The 17,100-nt window shown below is 31.2% G+C and overlaps 1 protein-coding gene across 12 annotated transcripts in view; it reads right to left on the bottom strand.

Moving 5' to 3' along the window:
• Window positions 1–17,100, bottom strand: part of LOC145241637 (titin-like) — a 698,616-nt gene that overhangs the window by 127,193 nt on the left and 554,323 nt on the right. For all 12 annotated transcript variants that reach the window (XM_080104717.1, XM_080104725.1, XM_080104729.1 and 9 more), the window contains 14 exons: window positions 16,336–16,638; window positions 15,914–16,219; window positions 15,481–15,786; window positions 13,270–13,572; window positions 10,593–10,898; window positions 9,943–10,248; window positions 8,288–8,590; window positions 6,678–6,983; window positions 4,642–4,944; window positions 3,280–3,582; window positions 2,855–3,160; window positions 2,423–2,728; window positions 1,683–1,985; window positions 232–537 (listed from right to left, as the gene is read on the bottom strand). In XM_080104717.1, the coding sequence (XP_079960843.1) occupies window positions 232–537; window positions 1,683–1,985; window positions 2,423–2,728; window positions 2,855–3,160; window positions 3,280–3,582; window positions 4,642–4,944; window positions 6,678–6,983; window positions 8,288–8,590; window positions 9,943–10,248; window positions 10,593–10,898; window positions 13,270–13,572; window positions 15,481–15,786; window positions 15,914–16,219; window positions 16,336–16,638 (4,266 nt within the window). The remainder of the gene's footprint in view (window positions 1–231; window positions 538–1,682; window positions 1,986–2,422; window positions 2,729–2,854; window positions 3,161–3,279; window positions 3,583–4,641; window positions 4,945–6,677; window positions 6,984–8,287; window positions 8,591–9,942; window positions 10,249–10,592; window positions 10,899–13,269; window positions 13,573–15,480; window positions 15,787–15,913; window positions 16,220–16,335; window positions 16,639–17,100) is intronic.

The raw sequence follows: 17,100 nt of genomic DNA, 5'->3' as shown, positions 1-17,100 counted from the left end.
AACTATTGTAGAAACATGGATGTCTTAAATCGCAGGAAGGTTGGCCGGCCAAGGAAAACTTTGAGGCAAATGATTGGACAAAACCACACAGAGTGAAATTTGGAGACTGCTGATTCGCTGAACAGTGAGAAATGGAGAGTGAGTATGTGTTATATCTCATTACATCAGAAAACGCTTAACCTCTAAACAAAGGAAATGATGTTAAATGAATAGAAACAAAAATATATTTACCAAATGGACTTCGTGCCATAATTGAAGAATCTGACTCAAGTGGCACACTTTTACCAATCTTATTGATAGCAAATACTCTAAAGAAGTATTCGTTCTTCTCATAAAGACCATGGACAGTCATTTCGTAAGTAGAAGCGCCAACTTCATCAACCTTTGCCCATAAAACTGCCTTCGGATGTTTCTTTTCCACACTGTATCCAATGATAGGAGCACCGCCATCATCTGCAGGTGCTTTCCATTTAATGCTGATGTTGGTACGTTGCACATCCATAATTTCAAGAGGTCCAATTGGCATAGAAGGAACAGCTATAAATATAAAAGACAAAGTTTGTGAAATCAGAGAAAATGTGAAGAACATATATGTTTCTATATATAAAGTTAGGTATGCTAGTGAGGTTTATCTATAGGATTCACTCTTAAACTATTTGACCGATGAGTATGAATTTTTTAGAACAGCTAGGATTAAGGAGTTGCAATGTGGGCTGTATTTTGTTTAATTTCATTTCATGTAAAAGGTAAAAAGAAGTGAAATTCCTTCATGAAAATTCACCTACCGGCAATTTATTTGAAATTTTAGCAATAACTATTACACATAAAATCATAAACATTCTTCAAATTTCAATTTCATTTGGAGTATTTTAAAAGAAGTTAATCATAATAATAAAAAGGGAGAATAACTTCAAAACAAACTAAGCCTGAAAAAGATCCCAACACCAGCGTTCAATATCCTGGACTAATCAAAGCAGGTTTGTCAAAAAGTAACCCTTTCAAGAATCCAAACAGCAAAAAAGGGATTAAATAGCTAGCTGACAAAAACGTCTACTTCTTAAATCAGTTAAGTGGCTGAGTAGAAACCAGTTTTTATCATTACACCATTCCCAGAAGGCATTTTTTTTTTAATCTTTGAAGAAGCAGTAGGAGCAACGTACCGTTTTCTTAAATTGTTCAATAGTAATTAAGGTTGAAAATAGTTTTTTTTTTAATCCTTCATATCTAAGAATATTATGTGCAGTGAGATAATATATGAAGTGAAACGTGCATTGCATCAAAAGAAATAATACAATGAATGATACAATGGATGTGTGATACAAGTATTAAAGACAACATCAGATCTGATGGACTCAGAGAAAGATTAAATCTAGACAGTATGGGTAAATGTGTGCAAAACAGGAGGCATAGATGATATGTCTATATTGGAAAAATGGAAGAAAATTCTGCGTTAGAAAAAAATCAAGGTACCAAGATTGATGCACAGGGAAAGGCCAAGTAAAACCTGGGAAGAAGTAATAAGGAAGTACTTGAGAGGGGCGTATAAAGACATAGTCAGAGATAGGATAGCGTGGAAGTTAATTTCTAGAAGCTGTCCAACCCATGCTAAAAAGTAAAATGGACGTTATGTGATGATGATGATGATGATGATGATGATGATGATATACTAAAATGTTACTTACTTGCTTCTCGTATTGGAACGACTGCTTGAGGAATCTCAGCATCTTTGCTAGTACCAGCTTTATTTTCGGCATATACGGCCAAATAATATTCAGTGTTTTCTTTCAGGTCAGTTACTCTGTAGGTAGTGGTCTTGCCATCAACCGACATAACTCGTTGCCAGTCACTCTTCTTGTCTTTTCTTTTCTTAATGGTATATTTAAGAATCTTAGATCCACCATCATCTTTAGGATGTCTCCATTCCAAAGTAACAAAGTCCTTTCCAAGTTTTGTAGCCATCAAATTGGAAGGTGGTCCTGGTGGCACTACAAATTTGAATAATAGAAAATACCATGAATAAAAAATATATTTCATAATAATAATAATAATAATAATAATAATAATAATAATAATGATGATGATGATGATAAAGGACATAGGATGGAGACCACCAACTAGACCTCCATTGGAAATGTAAAGAATACTGAAACTTTGGAAAAGATTATAAAGTCACTTAATGCAAGGTGCTAATAAGAACGGAATATGATTGTTGCAAAGATATTAGATGCTTATTAATCTCTTTCTTGAAAAGACCTACACTAGATAGAAAAAAAAAGTAGAACGGGAAACGAAGTAGAAGCGATTGGAATATGAAGATGTATTATAACAAAGTACTTAAACAGCGAATAGTACACTATGTTTATGATAATTACCACACACAAAAAAAAAAAATATACACAAATAAAGAAATAAGGGAACTTACAAATTTCTCTTGTTGGTATTGTTGCTTCAGTCGTTTCCAAAGGTGGACTTTCTCCTTCTTCATTGACAGCAATGACACGGAAAAAGTATTCTGTTCCTTCTACCAAACCAAGAACTCTGGTAACAAAAGTATTCGGTGCAACTTCCATTCCCTTGATCCAAGTGAGACGAGAAGCAGATCTGTATTCAACGATGTATTTAATGATTGGAGTTCCTCCATCACTTTCTGGTGCTTTCCATTCTAGATCAACATAGTCATAAGAGACTTTGACAACTTCCAAAGGTCCTTTAGGACGAGATGGTACACCTGAAAGTACAAGAAGATATTTTAATGTTGACTCTTTAAAAAATTTGAAAATGAAAAGACAAAAGATTCCAAAATATTTGGTAATATTTTAACAATAATTTTGTACATTTAATAACGGTTACTTACTGAACGAACTCTTAGCCATGGTTGGTACATCTGATACCAAAGGATCACTGTGACCAATTTTGTTGACAGCAGTGATTCTAAAATCATATTCAGTATTCTGTCTCAAGTCTTGAAGTGGGTAACTAGTAATGGAAGCAGCCACTTTATTCACTACATTCCAGTATTGTCTGTTAGATTCTTTCATTTCAACAATGTAACCAGTCAGAGGACTTCCGCCATCATCTGTTGGTGGTTTCCAAGATATTTTCATGGATGTTTTCTGAATATCAGTAGCCTTAATAGGTCCAACAGGTTTGGATGGGCGTTCTGTAATTAGCAAAAGAATTATAATTATTAAATGCTCGTACAATGTTTTATAAATAAAATTTAATTTCACACTAAAACTGTTGTTAACAACAAAAAAAAAAATCGATGGAAAAACTTACGCAGAGCTCTCATTGGAGTAACAGCATATTCTGCATCACAGAAATCACTCAATCCAACTTTGTTTTCAGCTTGGATGCTGAAATAATAATCCAGGTTTTGTTTCAGATTCTTCAGTGTGCAACTATGTTCATAGCTTGAAACAGTCATGATATTTTTCCTTTCTTCTGATGTAACACCAATCTGGGAAATGATGTACTTCAAGATCTTTGAACCACCATCAGACAAAGGTGATTTCCATTCCATCACTGCAAAGTCAGGTCCGACTTGGGTGGCTCTGAAGTAGATTGGTGGACCAGGACGTTCTGAAAACAAAAAAAGATTTTAAAATAAAGTTTAACAAATAATAACGATAGACCATAATGTTTATTATCATGTAAACCTGCAATTTACCAAAGTAATCAATTATTAATGCAATGTTGATTATATATAAAAATAAAATTTGGCCATATTTCTTCAGATAGTTTTGTTATTTATAGAAAAGTTTTATACTGTTGTATTTATCTTAGTTGTTTTTATGTTCTAAACATTTCGGTCTGTCGGTCACATATAGGCCTTCAAAGTACTCATTAGAGTTGACTCAAATTGAGCAGGACACATCCTTAAGGTACCGGCTGTGATATGGAAGATAAAATATTAGTACTATTACTGTTGCTACTGCAGATTTTATTAAAAATATTAAAACAAAATACATTGACTTATAGTCTCCATCATGCAGAATTCAATGAAACTTTGCACGATGAACACTAGTGATGCCAACTCTGTAATAAGTATTCCAAATAATAATGCTACTAGTTAGCTGAGAGATTAATAATATATAAATAAATAGAAAAACATTACAGCAATAATGAATCTATTATCCTTCTTCTTCGGTAGAGGGCAGACAGTTCAACACATAATCCTCCTCTCCACATTCAGTTTATCAATTTTTTATTACCCCATTCTTATTCTCAGGTAGTTGAGTGTTTTCCACCAACCCAGATTCTTTCTGAGTTTGGAGAGAGAGAGCTTTAGAAGAAGGATTTCTATGTAAGCAGGAAGGGTGGGACATCATCTGGATAGTCTGGTCTCTTTTTGCGATGCTGTTAGGAGCCCGATATAGATCTATAATAGCGAGTATTATATTTCCAGTAGAATATTATTTTCATATGCAACTAACATGAACATATTTTAGTCCTGCAAACCTGAATAATATATCTGCAAATTTTTTGAAAAATACCAACTACTTGTGAAATTAAATGGCAAACCAACTGACTACTAGAAACAAAGATTAAAAGAAGGAATATTTAAAAGAAAAAGCTGAACTTTCTCCCTCAAAATAAAAGTAATTAATGTATTTTTTCATCATTCGAAAAGAGACTTACCAATCTTCTTCACTGGTTTTACTGCAACTGTCGTTTCGGCCGGTTTGCTTGCACCCTCAGAATTTAATGCAGAGACACGGAAATAGTACTCATTGTCTGTGGTCAGTTTAGTTACAGTGTACGAAAGAGTATTTGCATTTACATTATCAGACTTGGTCCAGAATGTCCTTCCGCCAGACTTGTGTTCAATAAGATAAGCTGTCAATGGAGAACCGCCGTCGCTATTTGGTGGCTTCCATGTCAAATCAACAGAATTGGAGGTAATATTGCTCACTTCCAAACACAAAGGAACCGATGGTACATCTGAAAAATGATCAGAAAACAAATAAAATTGGCAATAGTGGTATTAGAACACGACATGGTTCATTTAAACTTTGTAAATATTAATTTATACTTGCATTCTCATAAATGAACAGATTTAAAATCTTTACATGTAACAATTTTATTAAAAACATTTGCTTCAATTAAATCAATCTACACTCATAGATTTACATTTTATAAAATGGTTTTGTTTATGGAATATTTACTCATCCATTCTGATATATTTTTTATTTTGTTAAAAGCTGTACCAAGATATTTCAGTTGATTTGTCCGACCATATTCATTTGGTAAAATGAGCTTTATTAAGTGGATATTTGCTTTTTATTTTCACACTTATTCATATTAAGACCCTCTCAAGAATAAGGGTTAATGAGATTGGAATAAATGCCAGCCAAAAGATGAGTAGCACTACGTAAGTACTAACACTGACCAATGGTACGAGCTGCATTTGATTAATTTTGGGGTGGTCCATGATATGAACTTGCTGTCATTGCACTCGAAGCTGTGATCTGCACAGCTGTGATCTGCAAGGAAGCAGTTTTACGGCAATGTGTTCCACACGTGGGAAGCCTTTACAAATAAGTTGAGTTCATGGAAATTTCGCCTAGCATTAGACACATGGAGAAAGAAAGCAAAGTTATTTTGTTGTGGTAGCAAAGTGAGTTCTTGCTGTGAACATTTTACACGGGTGGGGCAAAGATTGGATCTCAAGGATTGAAGCACCTTCCATGAAATTAAAGTAGAAAGAAATTAGCAACATCTCTTCTATGAGAAAGAGGTTGTAAGAAGCAAAAGAGATTACCCTACACTAAATTTTCAAAGTTGAATTTGAACTCTCTCTAAGCAATGAAATAAGATCTCGTAGCAACATTTTATCTCATGACGCATCTGACTCATATAGGTTGTGGATTGAATGAGGAGTCAGGTACTTTCTGGAGCAGTAGAATGGAGCAACAATTTTTCTATTGCTCTTAGAAACAGAATTTTCATTTTAGATCGGGAATGAAAGTCAATCCTTAGAATTTCTCAAACCAAGAGAGCTTCCTTAAAAAGAGGGATGTTCATTTCGACTGGGGGAAAATAAGAGTTTACGATGGAAGGAAAGAAGCTTGGTTTTAGAGATGTTAAAAGTAACAAACCACTTGCTCCAACCCAAAAGAGACAGAACAAGTGAGAAATTGATCACCAATATTCTTTTAGAAGACATTACATGATTTATTTAAACGTTTACAATATTAATTTATAGCTTCTCATGAGGAAATAGATTTAAAACCTTTTTAAAATTTGATTTATTTAGATCATTCTAAACTCATAGTTGCATTTTCTAAAACATTTCTGCTTATATAACGATTATTTATGCATTCTGATTGTATTTAAAAAATTGTTTTGTTAAAATTTGGACCAAGATATTTCAATAGAGTTTTCTGACCATATTCATTTGGTAAAATGAGCTTTATTGAACAGAACTCGACATTTTATACAGTGAAGCTTGAAAAAAATAAACTAAGGGGAGGAAAATGGTAGTAAGTGCAGTGGGTGGATTGAGAAATAGATGCTGTAAATGGTGGATTGCGTACATGAATAGAGGAAAAGGTGGAGATGATTCCATAAACTAATTTTCCAAAATGTTTTTAAATACTTTTATTTTTAAACATTAAAAATTAATATTTACATATAGAGAAATTTATAAGAAAAATACATTTTTCTTTTCTTACCAAATGGACTCTTTGCCATGGTTGCATCCTTCGTTTCAAGAGGTTCACTTTCACCGACTTTGTTTTCAGCGATTACTCTGAAATGGTACATGGTCTTCTCTTGGAGACCAGTGACGCGATATTCTGTGGTTTCAGCATTAACTTTACCAGCCTTGGACCAGTATTTAGCGGATTCATGGCGCTTCTCAACAATATAACTAATAATGGGTGAACCACCATCATCTGCGGATGGTTTCCACTTCAAGCTGATTGAGTCACGTTGAACATCTGTCACAGATAATGGGCCAATTGGTCGAGAAGGAACGACTGTAAATAAAAATAGTTTTATAGTATACTGTTCTAATAAACAATACATTTTAATATTTTTTAAATTAGTTTTAATAGCCTTATTATATTCATTATTACCAAAACTGAGAGATGATGATAACTAACTGGTCAACAATACCTAGTTATATCAGGTTCGAATCCAGTTCGTATCACATAAACACTTTCACTAAGAATATTGGCAACTTTTATGTGGTCCCTAGTGTAAGTACTCGATATCTTTCTAGAAAGAATTCTAACTAGAAAGATACCAAAGAAACCAATGCTAACAACATTTGATGAAATGAATGAACGAAACTAACTGAATTTAATAAATTCATACAAACAATTTTTGGTTTAAGCTTTCAAAGTTTTTTCTTTATATAAAGTAGAGATGTTATTTGATAAAAAAAAATGATGAGACAAGTTTGTATGCATATATTTTGCATCAGCTTTGGTAATTAAATGATTTTTTTTATTATTTACTCTTAATCAAGTATTTTTTTAAAATAAAAAATACAATAATGTAAAATAAAATGATATTATCACAATTCTACTTAAAAAACATTTTAATTACAAATGAAATTCATCTGAATGCATTTCTTTGTAAACTCGTTAATCATTTTAATTTTTTGTTAATTGTTGAAAAAAAAAGAATTACTTTGTGATACTTTGAAAGTGTGACCCTTTTAAAGGATAAACAACGATATATAGAAGTCAATATTACAGTTTATATATATATATATATATATATATATATATATATATATATATATATATATATATATATGAAATTTATTTATACAAACATTGATGGCTACATATGTGCATACATGTTTCTGTAATCACCCGCGTTGGGGGATTACGTCTTCAGGCCAAGAAGACGTAATCCCCCAATGCGGGTGATTACAGAAACATGTATGCACATATGTAGCCATCAATGTTTGTATAAATAAATTTCATATACCTGCTCTGTTTACTCATCTAGCACTCTTTGGTAGACACATGTTGTTTCATTGGATGTACTTCTAGGAAACTAAACTCTACTGGCTAAATATATATATATATATATAGTAAATACTATCTTGAAAAGAATGATTAGTATTCTAGATAAAGCATTAATAAACAAAGAAAATTAACTGGTGAGGTGTTAAAATTTAAATTTACATTATTTGCTACAAATGTTCACACAATAGATGACATTCCATGTTCTGTGAATATTTGATAATGCAATAAATAATGTAAATTATTGATCTGTCATCGATTAATTTTCTTTGGCTATATATATGGTTCCAGAAAATACTTACTTAGTCCCTTCTTAGTGAGGACGGCCTTGGCGGTCTCACATGTTTTGCTTTTTCCAATTTTGTTTTCAGCACAAACCGAGAAGAAATATTCCATATTTTCATCGAGATTGGTGACTTTACAGAAAGTATCAAGAGGTGAAACTGAGCATAATTTACTCCAACTGTCTGGTCGGAATGGAGAGATCTGCAAATGATAATTAGTGAGCGGTGTGCCGCCATTGTATTTCGGCGATTCCCATTCCAAGTCGACAAAGTTTTCACCGATTCTTGTTGCTCTCAGATTTTGAGGTGGATCCGGTACAACTGGATAAAAAAATAAGAAAATTTCTTGATTGAAAATTTAACTCACACGAAACTGTGTTTAGGGGGAAAATGTTTGGAGGACTATTTTAGGAGTAATTGTTGAGCCAAATAAAATAATATAAAAATTATTGAAAGCAAATGAAACATATAATGTATAAAAGAAATAAAATCAATTAATTGAAAATTTCATTTAGACAAATCTGACAGATTTTAGCATAATGAATTTGATTTTTAGAATTTTATGAAATAGTTACAAAAATATTTTTTTAGAATTAGTAAACAAAATATTATAAAATATAAATATTTTAAAATATTTAAAAAAGCATAATATACATATATGATAAAAGTAAACGTGTGTCCGGCTGGTTTCATTATTTTATAAGAGAGAGGAAGAGAAAGAAGGCGTTTAATTTTTAGGTAAATATAGCATAAATTTTGTATTTTTTCATTGTGGATTACTTTTGTTATCTTATCGATTACTTTTGTCTTATTTTTCTCATCGATTATTTTTGTCTTCTTTTCTTGTTGATTGATTTTGTCATTTTATCAATTAATCTTACCTTTTTTCTCATCAATTAATTTTGCCTTTTATTCTCATCAATTAGTTATGCCTGCATGTTCTTATCGATTGTCTTTTTTCTTATCGATTAATTTGGTCTTCATTTTAATTAGCAGTGTCTTCTTTTTCTCATTGATTGATTTTATCATTTTATCAATTAATTTTGTCTTTTTTCCATCAATTAATTATATCTTCATTTTCTTATTGATTAGTTGTTTTTTTCTCTTATCAATTAGTTTTGCTTTCTTATCAATTAGGTATGCCTTATTTTTCTTATTAATTAGTTTTGTTTTTCTTATCGATTAATTTTGCCTTCTTTTTCGTGTGGATTAGTTATGTCATCTTATCAATTAGTTTTGTCTGCTTTTCGTTTAGTTCTATTTCGCTGATTTCAAATAGTTAAATAGGCATTAAGTTTCAAAGATATCAAGAAATAATTATGAGTATGAATTTTAAGCTTTAAATAAGTTGGTTGGTTATTTGTTTTACGGCATATCAACCCTTTTGATGTTATGTAATGCCGAATCCAGTTATTTTAAAGAAAATTTTTTTAATAGAATATATATAATTTTTTTATCCAAGTCGATTTCTATTTAACCCATAGTTGGGACCCTAACAGGTACTACCACTCCGGGTCAAAGTGGACCTGGAAGCAATTGCAATTAAAGGGTGGCTTCACACTCCCCAAAACCTGCACGCTGGGGCCTCACCATCGGATATAGTTTAAGGTCATATCCAGGACATTTTAAATAAGTAATAAAAAATGAACAATATATGATAATAAAGAACTCACCCAAGTCTTTCATTGGTTTAATTACATCACTTGATTCCAATGGTCGGCTGTGTCCTTCAGCATTTACAGCAATGATACGGAAGTAATACTCAGTTCCTTCCATCAAGTTTCCAACAGTATATGTCGTTTGTTTAGCATCAACTGTGGCTGCCTTTGACCATGTCGTCCTTGTGGCTGTTCTATATTCAACTAAGTAACCAGTGATAGGTGTGCCACCATCATTTTCAGATGGTTTCCATTCCAGGTCAGCTGAGTTGTGAGTGACATTGGTGATATTCAAAGGACCAATAGGTGGAGATGGCACATCTGAAAGAGAAAAACATTTTTTAAAAATGTCAACAAACAGTTTTATACAAAGGGAAAAATTAACATAAACATCATGGTATAATACTAAATAAAGAAAAAAATATTTAATTCATTCTTACATTCTTGCATCGACTACATACAATGTTTATATATATTAGTTTATATAAAAAATATAAAAGAATAAGGTTGTTTTTTTTAATAGATATCAAAGTGCTAAGAATCTCAGTTTGCAATGATTTCTTTCTTAGAAAGTTGATTTTTACATATTTTTTATTTATTTAGATTGACTGTGTATCTTCAAGATATCTAATTTTTAGAGGTTTTCAGTTTACAAATTCACTCACCAAATTGACTTCTTGCCAGAATAGCATGATGTGATTCCAGAGGAACGCTTTGTCCAATCCTATTGACAGCAAATACTCTGAAAAAGTATTCATTTTTCTCATAAAGTCCATGGATGGTCGTTTCAAGTTTGGATGCGTTAACCTGGTCAACTTTGGCCCACAAGGTGGCTTTGGCATGTTTCTTTTCAACATTGTACCCAATGATAGGTGATCCACCATCATCTGCAGGAACTTTCCATCTGATACTGACATTAGTGCGTTGCACATCAGTGATCTCAAGTGGTCCAGTTGGAATAGATGGAACAGCTGTAAATAAACGAAATAAGTGGAGACATTATTAAACATTCGACTCATAGGTATGTTTGTATGTATAGGATATATATATAGTAGTATGTATAGGATATATATATATATATACATATAGTAGTATGTATAGGATATATATATATATATATATATATATATATATATATATATATATATATATATATATATATATATATAGTATGTATAGGATATATATATATATATATATATATAGTAGTATGTATAGGATATATATATATAGTAGTATGTATAGGATATATGTATATATATATATATATAGTAGTATGTATAGGATATATATATATATATATATATATATATATATATATATATATAGTAGTATGTATAGGATACATATATATAGCAGTATGTATAGGATACATATATATACTAGTAAGTATACTACTAAATATAGTAGTATGTATAGGACACATATATATAGTAGTATGTATAGGATACATATATATAGTAGTATGTATAGGATATATGGCATAATCACATTTACACACCGGTTCCCGTTAGATCACCAAAGTTAAGCAATGTTGAGCCTGGTCAGTATTAAAATGTGAATTCCAGGTGCTGTATGTGCTCTTCACTTATCCTGGCATTATTTCCAGTGGTCCTGAACCTCTTCTTGCCACTGGACTCAAGCAAGCTGATTCAGTAGAGGTGAGGTTAGGGATCACAATTACATGCGCGTCTACCCTTATAAAGGTTATTTGTTGTCTTTCAAGACTGAACAGAGATGATGATACGATTCACTCCTAAACTACTTAATCGATCATTATGAATTTTGGTACAAAATTGCTAGGCGTAAAGGTAGGTAATATAGGTAATATTTAGTTTCATTTACTTTTATACAATGGTGTCAAAAGGAGTAATTTGGGGGTGGGAGATTTTTTCAATAGATATTCTCCAAATTTCAGTTTCATTGGAATATTTTTACGAGATTTTAGAGGGCATAATATGAGCACATCCTTTCATTTGAAAATTAAAATATTTCAGGTTTGAGTTAAATTTCATCCATATTCAATATCAACTAAGCAAGATTCCCTGAAATTCAATTTTTTTCTGAAAAACCCTTTAACTTAAGTATTAAATTTGAAACGAATCAGAATCATATGGATTTATTCAAAATTGGAAAAAGAAGATTCTAGATATAAGGTTTAGTAACATCATACTTTGAATTTAATCGTAGTAAAGAGACATAAAAGTTGCGCAAAACTGTTGTTTCTGAATTTTTTAGGTGAGGATCGATGATTTGTATTATTTGGTATTATTCGGACTACTGTTCTCATTTGGAGTGTTATTCACACAACGTTTCAGCCAATATAACCTCCAACCTTCTTCAGTATTAGGTAAAATGGAATTATAAGTGACACTTTTCTAGAGGTTGAAAGCTCAATCATTAGTGTGGCTATGCTAAAAATACAATTTCAAATCATTTAAAACTACTACCCGATCATGGCTGATGGAACGAAAGTATGCTATCCCTATGGATTAAATAAAGGATTCTTTTGGAAATTTCATCCAAATTTATGAGTTCAACAGAAAGAGTTCCGAGTCCGACAAGATATACCTGATGGTACTGGATATAACCTTAAATTATATCCGATGGTAAGGCCCCAGCTTGTGGGCTTTGAGGAGTGTGGAGCCACCCTTTAATTGCTATTGCTCCTAGGTCCACTCTGACCCGGAGTGGTAGTACCTGTTAGGGTCCAAACTATGGGTTAAATAGAAACGTACTTGCAAAAAGCAAATATATTCTATTAAAAAAATTTTCTTCAAAATCACCAGATTCGGCATTAAATAACCTGGAAAGAGTTGATATGCCGTAAAACAAAAACAACCAACCAAACAACCAAGATATACCTGAAGAAGGTTATAGGTTACATCGTGCGAATAACACTCAAAAGCAGAACAATATTCTAAATAATCCAAATAATACATATGAAGAATGAGGAATTAATTTTGCCCGTCCCGAGACAGGTAGTTTTATAGATTTTTCTTTTTAATATAACGTCTCATTTAAAAGTTAAAATATTTCAGATTTGCATTAAAGTTGATCCATAGTCATTGGATACGATTTCAGCAAGATTCCCTGAATTTCAATTTCCCTTAAGCTTAAGCATTGAATTTTCAACATTTCTTTTTGATCAAAATCATGTAATGGATTTTGATCAAAACTGGAAAAAGTTTTTTAGACATAAGGTTTAATAACATTTTATCTTGATTTTAATCTTTGTAAGGATTCAAAACTATTTTGTTTGAGGAATCAATTTTGCCTATCCTTGGATAGGTATTTTTTCTAATTCATTTTTTGAAAAGTCATAAAATATACAACACTTACTCGGTTCTCTTTGTGGTATAATAGCTTCTGGGATCTCAGCGTCTTTGCTTGTACCGACTTTGTTTTCAGCACAAACTGCTAAGTAATATCCTGTTCCTTCCTTTAAGTCTGATACTTTGTATTCGCGTGAACTTCCATCAGTGCTCATCACACGTTGCCATTCACTCTTCTTATCCTGTCTCTTCTTGATTGTGTACTTAGTGATCTTGGAACCACCATCATCTTTTGGTTGTCTCCATTCCAAGCTGATGAAATCTTTACCCACTTTGGAAACTTTCAGATTTACAGGAGGACCAGGTGGTACTAGAATAAAAAATTAAATAATTTATTAGAATAACCAGAGAGAGTATAATAAATAAATTCTAAAATATAAAATACAAGGAAACACCTACTCGTAATCCAGCATCTACTAATCCAGCCTTAAGTATTCTTTTTAATGTATAATTTATGTCATCCATTCATAACTTTTACAATCACATTAGCACCAGATCCACTTTCTGCTGCAATGGTATCATCAAGGTGAGAAAACTTCTCAGTAACTTCAATACCTTTGCTATCCAGATATATTTTTGTCCATCTCCATTGTCTTAAATTCCTTACATATAAACTGGTTTTTCCTGCAGTGCTTAAGAATGGTGCTAGCGCCAGAGTTAAGAAAAAGTTCAAAATGCTAACAGAAAGGCAGAACAACTAAAACTCATTGGCGTTTCTTCATTGAGTTTTTATTCATAAAGACCATGCTGAATAACAAGAACCTGTTACCTTTTCAATTGCGTTTACGCCTTTTTTTCTTTCTTTGAATATTAAATAATTTATTCTTTAGCTGATCATGTAAAGATCAACTTTATATTTCACAAGCCAAAATTCTACACATCATCTTAAGTATTTTTTTAAAACTTACATTACAAATCTTTTATATAAATCTATTGTACTTTTTAAAACTAATAGTTCTCATTTAAATTACCTTCCTTAAAAATTAATAAACATAGTTTAAGAAATGTTTTAGCAATTTATACTTTTTTAATAAATCAAATAACTACTGTTAATAACAAAAATATTGATATATATATATATATATATGTATATATATATATATATATATATATATATATATAATATATATATATAGGAAAACAGAATAATAAAATTACAAACAAATAACACGAGAGATTAATTCATTATAAATTGTTTACAAAATAGTTATGCAAAGTACGCGCATAGTGTGTTTCAGTCTTTTCTATTTATAACGTATTTCAAAATAATAAATTGTATTATTGATTTAAATAGTAGTGAGCCGTTTTAATGGAAATATAAGTAAATCGAAAAAAAATTTAGCATTTATTTATTTAGATATGGGTATAGTCATTATCAGAACTCACACACACACACACACACACACACAAACAAATATATATATATATATATATATATATATATATATATATATATATATATATATATATACTGGCATTAAGTAATATGTTAATTTGAATAAAAGTTTGAATTATTTTGAAACATAAAGGTATATGATAGGTATACTCATAAATGTGGCTTTTTGTATGCTTTTTCTATTTTATGACAATACTTTTATTATAATATTGTCATAAATGTAGATACTTGTTGTATGCTTTTCTTACTTTATGGCACAATTACGTAACTATTGTCATAAATGATGATGCTTTTGTATGGATTTGTTGCTTTATGACAATACTAAAAATAATATAGTCATAAACATGTATGCTTTTTCTATGCCTTTGTTTCTTTTGTGATCAAACTTATGATCATGAAGCAACCAAATCATAGAATAGTGTAGCAAAAACTTGGATTAAGTATTTATGATGTTAAGAAAGAAATGGTAGAAAATATCTAAAATTATGCAATATCATCAGTATTCAATTTTAAAATAATTTTTTTAATAATTAGTAATCTCAGTGGTTTTGTTTCATTTCTATTTAAATAAAACAATCGACTTATCTAATAACAATATACTTTTTTACTGTAATTTACTCAGAGAGTTTAGTGACAGAAACATTGTATTAGAAACTGACAACATTGTATTGCTGTAATGTAATATTATTTTTCTCAACATATGAGTTTATCTTATTTATTCTTCAATTTAGTTTTGAATATATTATATGACATTTTAAACATTTCAACACAAGACTAATTTGTAATAGAAATATAGAAAGCAAACAGCATAAGCTAACTTACATATTTCCCTTGTTGGTATTGTTGCTTCAGTCGTTTCCAAAGGTGGACTTTCTCCTTCTTCATTGACAGCAATGACACGGAAAAAGTATTCTGTTCCTTCTACCAAACCAAGAACTCTGGTAACAAAAGTATTCGGTGCAACTTCCATTCCCTTGATCCAAGTGAGACGAGAAGCAGATCTGTATTCAACGATGTATTTAATGATTGGAGTTCCTCCATCACTTTCTGGTGCTTTCCATTCTAGATCAACATAGTCATAAGAGACTTTGATAGCTTCCAAAGGTCCTTTAGGACGAGATGGTACACCTGAAAGTACAAGAAGATATTTTAATGGTTGACTCTTTAAAAAAATGAAAAATGAAAAGAAAAAAGATTCCAAAATATTTGGTAATATTTTAACAATAATTTTGTACATTTAATAACGGTTACTTACTGAACGAACTCTTAGCCATGGTTGGTACATCTGATACCAAAGGATCACTGTGACCAATTTTGTTGACAGCAGTGATTCTAAAATCATATTCAGTATTCTGTCTCAAGTCTTGAAGTGGGTAACTAGTAATGGAAGCAGCCACTTTATTCACTACATTCCAGTATTGTCTGTTAGATTCTTTCATTTCAACAATGTAACCAGTCAGAGGACTTCCGCCATCATCTGTTGGTGGTTTCCAAGATATTTTCATGGATGTTTTCTGAATATCAGTAGCCTTAATAGGTCCAACAGGTTTGGATGGGCGTTCTGTAATTAGCAAAAGGATTATAATTATTAAATGCTCGTACAATGTTTTATAAATAAAATTTAATTTCACACTAAAACTGTTGTTAACAAAAAAGAAAATCGATGGAAAAACTTACGCAGAGCTCTCATTGGAGTAACAGCATATTCTGCATCGCAGAAATCACTCAATCCAACTTTGTTTTCAGCTTGGATGCTGAAATAATAATCCAGGTTTTGTTTCAGATTCTTCAGTGTGCAACTATGTTCATAGCTTGAAACAGTCATGATATTTTTCCTTTCTTCTGATGTAACACCAATCTGGGAAATGATGTACTTCAAGATCTTTGAACCACCATCAGACAAAGGTGATTTCCATTCCATCACTGCAAAGTCGGGTCCGACTTGGGTGGCTCTGAAGTAGATTGGTGGACCAGGTGGATCTGGAAAGAAATATAATATGGTTACCAAAATATTTTGTGTGTATGTGTGTGTGTGTGTGTGTGTGTGTGTGTGTGTGTGTGTGTGTGTGTGTGTGTAAAAATTATATTTCAATGTCATTGAAAACATTGGAATATCATTTTCATAATTATCATATATACATATACATATATATATATATATATATAGAGAGAGAGAGAGAGAGAGAGAGACAGACAGAAAGAAAGAGAGGGGACAGACAGAAAGAAAGAGAGATAGAGACGGAAGGAGAGACGGAGAGAGCCACATGCATATATTAGTATTTTTTAATGAAATATAAATATATTTTTACCCTTTTTCACTACTAACAAAGTGTTTGGCGAATAATCTAAAGCTGTTATTTTTGTTTGTCTTGTAATTACGTTTTACTTGGTAAGAGATTTTAATTAATAAAAGTTTTATGTCAGAAAAGATCATTGATTAAG

This window comes from Euprymna scolopes, chromosome 20 (assembly GCF_053919585.1).
Source record: "Euprymna scolopes isolate OS-2025 chromosome 20, ASM5391958v1, whole genome shotgun sequence".
NCBI classification, from domain to species: domain Eukaryota; kingdom Metazoa; phylum Mollusca; class Cephalopoda; order Sepiida; family Sepiolidae; genus Euprymna; species Euprymna scolopes.
This window is presented reverse-complemented; position numbering and strand designations above follow the sequence as displayed.